The 9,350-nt window shown below is 37.6% G+C and overlaps 1 protein-coding gene across 1 annotated transcript; it reads left to right on the forward strand.

The window, feature by feature from the left end:
• The first annotated feature begins 5,915 nt into the window (after positions 1-5,915).
• Positions 5,916-9,205, forward strand: Ascl3 (achaete-scute family bHLH transcription factor 3). Its single transcript, XM_046438146.2, has one exon. The coding sequence runs from the start codon at positions 5,916-5,918 to the stop codon at positions 6,459-6,461; it is 546 nt and encodes a 181-aa protein (XP_046294102.1). The 3' UTR covers positions 6,462-9,205.
• The last annotated feature ends 145 nt before the right edge of the window (positions 9,206-9,350 follow it).

Raw genomic sequence — 9,350 nt, forward strand, 5'->3', positions numbered from 1 at the left:
CTATAAAGCTACAGTAATCAAGACTGTATGGTATTGACATAAAGTAGATGAATAGATCTTTCACAAAAAAGCAAAATGGAGAAAAAGATAATCTTTTCAACAAATGATGCCAGAACAAACAACATCTACATACAAAAAGATAAATAATAATCTAGACACAGACTTTATAATCTTCCTAAAAATTAACTCAAAATGCACCATAGGCCTACAAGTAAAATGCAAAAATATAAAATTTCTAGAAATAACCTAAGAGAAAATCTAGATGGTGATGCCTTCTTAGATAAAACTCTAATGGCATGATCCTTGAAAGAAATAATTGTGAAGCTGAACTTCATTAAAATGTAAAACTTCTACAAAAGATATTGTCAAGAGAATAAGAAGGTAGGCCACAGACCAGGGGAAAATATTTGCAAAAAGCATATTTTTGATTATTCAAAATATACAAAAACACTTAAAAACTCAACAAAAAAGGAAAAATCTAATTTGGCAAAAATCCTAAACAGGCATCTCACCAGAGAAGAAATACCGATGGCAAATATATCTAAAAGATGCTCTACATCATATGTCATTGAGGAAATATGAATTAAAACAACAATGAATCCAGACATGGCACATCCTGTAAGCTACTCAGGAGGCTGAGGCAGGAGGATCACAAGTTCAAAGCTAGCCTCAGCAACTAAGTGAGGCACTAAGCAACTCAGTGAGACCCTGTCTCTAAATAAAATGCAAAATAGGGCTGGGGATGTGGCTCAGTGGCTGATTTCTCCTGAGTTCAATACCTGGTACTCCCCTCCTCTGGAAAAAAAAAAGAAAGAAAGAAAGAAAAGGGCTGGAATGTAGCTTAGTAGTAGAGCCCCTGTGAGTTCAGTCCCCTTTACTACCACTATGCATCTATTAAAATGGCCAAAATCCAGAGCACTAATTCCAAATACAGAATGTAGAACAACAAGAACTCTTATTTATTGCTGGTGGTAATGCAAAATGATACAGCAATTTTGAAGAGTTTGGTGGTTTACAAAACTATATTATATGATCTAGCAATTGTGATCTTTGGTAATTAGCCAAATGAATTGAAATCTTATGTCCGTTTGAAAACCTGCACATGAATGTTTATAGCAGCTTTTGAGCTTTCCAGCTATGAAAAGACGTAGAAGAACCTTAAATTCTATTACTAAATGAAAGAAGCCAATCTGAAAAGCCTATATACAGAATGATTCCAATTATATGACATTCTGGAAAAGACAAAACCATAGAAACAGTAAGAAGATCAGTGGTTGTAGGGGTTAAAGAGAAGGGAAAGATAAATAGAACATAAAGGATGTTTAAGGCAGTGAAACTATTGTGTATGATATTGTATTGGTAGATATACACCAGTACACATTTGTCAAACCCATAGAATATAAATATAAATTTATAGACTTTGGGTGATAATGGTGTATAGGGTCATCAGTTGTAAGAAGGGTACCTCTAGGGTGCAGGATATTGATAGTAAAGGAGACAGTACGTGTGTAGGCGCAGGGAGTATATGGGAACTATGTGCTTTCTGCCCAGTTTTACTGTGAACCTAAAACTGCTCTAAAAATAAGAAAAAATTAGTATTTTTAAAAAGATGTAATGCTGAGCATGGTGGTGCATGCTTGTAATCCCAGTAATTCAGAAGGCTGAGGCAGGAGGATCCCAAGTTTTAGACTAGCCAGGGCAACTTAGCAAGACTCTACCTTAAAATAAAAAGTAAAAAAAAAGAACTGAAGATGGCAGTAAGACACTGTGGTGCATGCCTATAATCCCAGTATCTTGGGAGGCTGATGCAGGAGGATTGAAAGTTCAAGGACAGCGTCAGCAATTTAGTGAGGCCCTTAGCAACTCAGTGAGACATTGAGACTCTGTACATGCTAGGGTTGTGGCTCAGTGGTAGAACGCTCACCTAGCACATGCAAGGCCCTGGGGATGGATCCTTAGCAACACATAAAAACAAATAAATAAAGGTATTGTGTCCAACTACAACTAAAAAATAAATATTAAAAAAATACATATATATATGTATGTATGTATATATACACACACACACACACAAAATGCTGGGGATGTGGCTCAGTGGCTAAGCACCCCTGGAGTCAATCCCCGGTATCGAAAAAAAAAGAGAGAACTGGAAATGTATCTCAATGGTAGAGCGTCCCATGTTCAATCTCCAATATAACACATACACCCACCACACACACACACAAAAGATATAAGTTCTTATTGACCCTTCTAGTTCTGGCATAAATCTCTAAAAGAATATTGACCAATATTTGCACATTATGAGACTAAAGATCTTTTCCATAAATAATTTTGATATAAAATCATATATCCCAGATGGATGCAGGGGCATTCTTTAAACAAAAGAATTTGTTACAAGTGTGCAGTTTTGAAAGCAAACCTTTCTTTTTAGTATTGTCAAGTGTTGTCATGCCTACATATTAGGTAGAAAAACAGCTAAACCAGAACCAAGCAGTTCTGTTTAACTGTAAACTACTTTGCATATTGTTACTAAATGACCACCTATAAATCAGGTTAAATCTGACTCAACCCAAAATACAACATCTTGAGCGACAAAACTCAGGTAAGAGACACTTCTCCAGAGTGACCCATAGGAGAAAATAAGAACCTGATTTTTAAGAAAGTCCCTAGATACTATTTTTAAATTATACATTTTGTCAATCTTATATTCCATTATCTTAAAATACAAATTATTGTCCATGTTACAAAAGATCTAGATTTTACTGGTGCTTAAATAACGTGGAGGAGTGGGAAGTATTTTGTGCTACTACCTTTGCAAACTTAGCAACATTTACAACCTCTGAGGGATGGGAAAAGAGGGTTTCTAAGCTTCCTCCAAGCTCTGATATTCTATAATTCAATTATACGTGGTTTTTACCTGCCAATATTTTTTAATCTATGAAAACAGAAGCTTTTATAAAGTTCAGCAGAGCATCTGGAATCTCTTAGGATTTTATTATTAAGAGCTCATCATTTATTTTCCAAAAGGGCTCTAAGATAGAAACCCAAGATTTTCCCAAGATAGGTGTATTTGTTAGTTGGTCATGTGTTTGTAATCATGGAGCCCCAGCACTAACAATCCATGCTGCCTTCCTTTAAGATAAACTTGTACTTGATTCCTACAAACACATCTAGCCTAGTGGAGTCTCTACTAGGCTTCCTATCTTAATTCTCTTCACTGCTGCATTTTTTTCACACTCTTACTCTGTTGTTTATGGCTAAAATGTCCTCTTTGAATGAAAGGTGATCATATTTAGATGGTACTACATTGATTGGTGGACTTATTAGAAATGCTCAATTAAAAAAGAAAAGCTTCTTTATCAATATGTCCCTAGATACTTTTTTTCTAAGAATTACACAACAACCTAGAAACTTTTTTAAAGAGAGAGAGAGAATTTTTTAATATTTATTTTTTAGTTTTTGGTGGACACAACATCTTTGTTTGTATGTGGTGCTGAGGACTGAAGCCGGGCCACATGCATGCCAGGTGAGCACGCTACCACTTAAGCCACATCCCCAGCCCTAGAAACTTTTAATTACCTGTAGTATATATCAATTACTCAGATTTCATCTGAATCAAGATTTAAGATGTTACTTCAGTTATGCTTCAGAGTAAAATCATATCCAAAAATGTAATTTTGCATAATTAACTTTGATATCTGCTTTACTTTTGGGGGGAACCTGTTGTAGTTAATAAATTCTGGTTTGTTAGCTGTACACAAAAATAAGAATGTTAGGGCTGGGATTATAGCTCAGTGGTGAGAGGCACTGGGTTCAGTCCTCAGCACCACATAAAAATAAATAAACAAAGATATTGTGTCCACATTAAAAAAAAATCTTTAAAAAAGTAATAAAAGAGTGTTGTCAGAACTACAGTTGTGCAGTCTCCACATCCATTTGCCATCATTTTGTAGCTTCTGCCATACATATTCATCTTGCCCTCTAGATTCCTAGCTTAGGAATTTCCCAACTAGTTTCTCTCAGCAACTTTTTCTATTTGACAGAATCTTGGCTGGTTGTTAATCTTCCAGAGATTTTTGTTTTATGTTAGTTATTTGAGGTCATTTGGTCAGTAATTTGGACTCTTTCATTTCCTGTTCCTCTGTTTCAATTTTTAATTGAATATATCTCACTTATCTCATCCTCCCTCACTCCCTTTTGTAGAAAGAGTGTTTCCTGGCATTGACTCCTTTTCCAGCCTTTTTCACCATGACTTATAACCCTTCTCACTCATCCTTCTCCCCCATCCAGAACCTTGCATATTCTAGACAAGTGCTCTCCTCTGAGCTACATTCCCAGCACCGCCTTTAAAAAAACAAAAAAGGGCTGGAGTTGTGGCTCAGTGGTAGAGCATTTGCCTGGCATGTGTGAGGCCCTGGGTTAGATCCTCAGCACCACATATAAATAAATAAAATAAAAGATCCATTTACAACTAAAAAGTATTTTTAAAAAAATTTTTTGAGACAGCATCTGCCTGCCTCCTAGTTAACTAGTTAAACTACAATGCCCCTTAAAAACCTCTAGTGGCTACCATATTATAGTTAAATGCAAAAAATCAATAGATGTTGTAAAATGAGGTAGGGATTTGGGGTATAGCTTAATGGTAGAGAGCTTGCCTCTTCAGCACAAAGCCCCGAGTTTAATTCCCCAGCATTGAGGAGAAAGTAGATGGGATTATAACTGTGATTAGTAAGTGAGGATTTTTGATGCTACAAAAAAAACAACACTAAATAATATTGACTCACTGGTGAGAAAGTTGTTCCCATTCCAATTCTCTTTCAATCCTTGTGACCTCAAGTTACAGTCTTAGTCTGGTGCAAACATGTCTTCCACATCACTAGAATGCCTTCTAATCTCCCTCATACAACAAGAATAATATCTAGCCTGAATTTAATATTTGTACTGTTAAATGCTATTTATTGTGAATTATACTGATTTCACATTTACAGTAGGGTTATAAAGTTTCTTTTAAAAATAAATCCTTGGGCTGGGGATGTGGCTCAAGCGGTAGCACGCTTGCCTGGCATGCATGTGGCCGGGGTTCGATCCTCAGCACCACATACAAACAAAAATGTTGTGTCCGCTGAAAACTAAAAATAAATATTAAAATTCTCAAAAAAAAAAAAAAAAGTAAAAATAAATCCTTTTGAGGGGCTAAAGATTTAGCTTAGTGGTAGAGTATTTTCCTTGCATGTTGGAGGCCCTGGATTCAATCCTCCAGTACTGCAATAAATAAATAAATCTGATTGAGTAAAAAAATGTTAAGTGTTTTTTTAAAAAATAAGTAATAGTACAAGCGAAACACAGATGTACTTTTTATCACTATGGTATATGCAAATAACTGAAATTTAGGAAACACTGAAACCACAATATTCAATACACATTGGGAAAAATTACAAACTAGTTAATGATCATGCATCTTCACAGGTATAGGCTTCTTAAGTAATACCTGATATGCCAGGGGAAAAACAAAATAAAAATAAGAAAGGAATCATTTGTTCTTAAATATTTACTATAAAATTTTTTAAAGAAACTCCCTCACACATTTAAAACACAGAACTTAATTGAGTAAAGTGCAGCTATATTCAGATTTTGTGTCCCCTCCCACTGCATCCCATGGAGCACAAGGATAAAGTATTATACTCCAAGGGGTCCCACACCAGCACATTCCCTCTTCCTGAATAGGTCTACATCTATCTCATTTTTAGTTTTTCTTTCTTTCTTTTTTTTTTTTTTAGTGCTTTCCCAAATGAGCTTAGAAACTAGTAATCTAAATAGAAGACTTCAAAACACTGATCTCTAAGAATACAAACCTTGCTCTGTTTTTAATCTGGCCAAATTAATAAACATGGTTATATTTCTAGGTTAAAGACAAAATGACGGACAATAGAAGCTACTCTAATTCACCAGACAAATTTCCTGTCTTCTCTGATTCTGCCCACTTGCCGCTGCCCAGGTCCTTCTATCTGGACCCCATGGTCACTTTCCACCTGTGTCCTGAGGCCCCAGTGCCATCTCCTTACTCTGAAGAGCTGCCATTGCTGCCATTTTCCAGTGACTCCCTGATCATGGAAAATTATGGTGAACCCTGCTCCTTCACATTCCCAATGCCTTATCCAAATTACAGAAGGTGTGAATACTCCTATGGGCCAGCCTTTATCCGGAAACGGAATGAGCGGGAAAGGCAACGGGTAAAGTGTGTCAACGAAGGCTATGCCCAACTGCGACATCATCTGCCAGAGGAGTATCTGGAGAAACGACTCAGCAAAGTGGAAACCCTTAGAGCCGCAATCAAGTACATTAACTACCTACAGTCACTTTTGTGCCCTGATAAACCCGAGACCAAGAATAATGCCAGGAAAGGCTCCTCCCTAATGGCAACCACCAGTCACCATGCTGACCCAATTTTTAGAATTGTTTGAATCAGCATTTCAAAATAGAAACAGATAATTCCACAAAATAAGATCTCTGACAGCATCCTTCAATTGTTTTTTCTGTATGTAATTTCTGTGTGGACAGATACAGTTCCCATGCTAACCTATGCTGGGTATTAATAATACATTATCTTATGTAGACTGATAAAATGCTTTGCTCATTTCTTTCAAGAGCTCTAGTAGAGCAGAATGGATTTCCCAGGAACCTCTGTACTTTTCACCCTGCCCTTCTCACACACTTGGCCCACTTCTCAGGTGTCAGAAGCTCTCACAAAAGCATGAAAAGTGACGAGTGACTACTCTAGTGCTAGAGGTATATTTTGCAGCTACTTTGTGCTAAGCTGTCACAATGAATCTGCCTTGATTTGTCAGATGTTTGGTGGTTCTTATTTATTTGGTGTTGACAAGAAGTCACAATGAGAAAACATCTCAGGGTAAAAACAAAAGTAGTCTATAAAACTTTTTGTCCTTTGAAAAGATTTCAGATTTATCTTTTTCCTGCACTTAGACTTCCTTAGGCAGCTTAGTACAGAGCTTCAGAAGGTAGTCTCTGGACACTAACTGCCTCAGTTTCAAATTTCACTCCTGCTTTCATTCTGGATCTTGGTTCTTCATCTGCAGTGTGTGAATAATAACAGCAACACCCCTGTGTTTATTATGAGGATTAACTGTGCCTAACACTGAGTACATATCCATAACCATTGTTTTCTAACATCATTATTATTTTTATCTTGTTTTGTCCATAGTATTATCATCCTCCAAGCCCAGAAAACTTTCAGCTGCCAGGCCTTTCCTTCACCCTTGGGAAGGAGAGTCCCTGGCCTGTATCTTAGAGATTGCCTTCAAAATGTCTCCATTTCTACTCAAGGCTAGCTTCAGTGCTTCCTTCCCTCTTTTTTTTTTTTAATTATTATTTTTTAGTTGTAAATAGACACAATACCTTTATTTCTTTTTATGTGGTACTAAGGATCAAACCCAGTACCTCACATATGCTAGGCAAGCTAGCGCTCTACTACTGAGCCACAACCCCAACCCAGCTTCTTTCCAACTTAACTCCCAGGTCCCATCTGTCACCAAGCATAGTCAAGACTTCCCTCACACTGTCACATTCATCTTCACTGTCATGTCTGAATTCTTTCTCAACTTCCATTCCCTACCATTAGTTGCACCTTCATTTTGTATATAAACTTCTCTTGTAGTTCCTCTCCTTTTATCATTATGCACTTATCTCTGTATTTTCAGTAGATAGATAACAATCATATTCATTGTATTTTCCTTATAAAGAGCCTCAACTCAGGTAGGTATCAATAAATATATGTTGTTACTATTTTCCTATTCCAATCCTGTCACCTTGCATCTGAATCTTTGTTAACTATGGCTTCTCTGGCCTCCTAGGCTTGTGTTTCCAACTGGTTCTACCCTCACTCTGATGTCTTACAGAGTTTCAGGTTACTTTGTTGCTCCAACTGTTTGATGGCTTCTTTTTAAATTCTTGTTTAAATGTATCCATTTGCTTTTCAAAGCTCACTACAGTCTATTCCCATCCCAAATGGGATAGGACACATACCCTGTCAGAAGCAAACCACAGGGCTGGGGTTGTAGAGCACTTGCCTAGCAGGTGTGAGGCACTGGGTTCAATTCTCAGCACCACATATAAATAAATAAAGATCTATTGACAACTTTAAAAAAATTTAAAGATTTCTTGAAAGTTAAAGCAAACCACAGTCTTTCAAGCGTATTCTTTGCTTTGTTCTTGCCTCCTACCTAATCTAGATTATTCTCCTTTCCCCCTCCACCATTGAAATTCCATTGTCTTATTCAGGACTCCCCTCAATGGCAGCCTTCATCAGTCTTTTTTAGACTCTATGTGCCAAGTAATTCAGCCTTTAAAGTATATGGGCCTGGGCTACAGTTATTCTTGTAACTACAAAATTATGTGTTGTATGCAATCATTGCTTAAGATAATTTGGGTTGCAAGCAAGAAAAAACCCCAGTCTAGATTGGCATAACCAAGAAAGGGACTTTATAGGCTCATATAACTGAAGGACTCAACATTGTCACCAAGGACCTATTTTTATAGGTCTATTCTGACTTTCCCTGGAAATAGCTTTTGTGTCCCCAAAAGGCTATCATGTGCCTTCTTATTTGTACACAGGAAGAAAGAAAAAGTCTATAACCCAGGATTCCCAGAAAAAAGTCTTGAGATCCCTTCTTATTGGAGAGGAACATACCATGCCTAATGAACCCCTGTGACCAGGAACATGAATGTGCTGACACACCTGGAGCTGGGAGTACAGTCTACTTCTCTGTGTATAGGGATCTGCAGACGGAAACAAGAACCCATGGAAGGAGGGAATGGATGTAGGGGAGATATCCACAAATTCCCTACATATTTTTTAGCTACTCAACACAGGGCCAGACACCATCAGTGCACAGTAACTGTGAGATTCCTCAAAATAAGCCTCTTCCTATGGATATTCAAACAAGAACAGAATCTAGACTTCTGTTCCTTTGGTCACCAGTGTCCACTCCCTGTATTCCTAATGGTTACCACACCTCTGCTCTTCAGTAAAGTCCTGTCTGTTTCAAGCATAACCACACCTTTGGTTATTTTGTTTTAAACCTTGAAAAATTCTTGGAGTCCTTAGGCCAGCCAGTGGCTTCCCCCACCCCAGCCTCCTTTCTGTTTAGGGTAGAGTTAGATCAAAAGCACTGAGTCTCATTAGGGGTCAGCTCCCTCCTCACATGACTCCCCTGGATCCGTGGGGGCTTCCCACTGTGAGTGACTGACTCTTCTGGCAGTAGTGAAGCCCGAGCTTTTGGAAATTGGGGTCACACTGTCTTTCACTCCTGCCACAGTCTGGCTGGGCACAAATG

This window comes from Marmota monax, unplaced genomic scaffold (assembly GCF_021218885.2).
Source record: "Marmota monax isolate L192 unplaced genomic scaffold, Marmota_monax_Labrador192_F-V1.1 WCK01_AAM20220418_F8-fsc00061, whole genome shotgun sequence".
NCBI lineage: Eukaryota > Metazoa > Chordata > Mammalia > Rodentia > Sciuridae > Marmota > Marmota monax.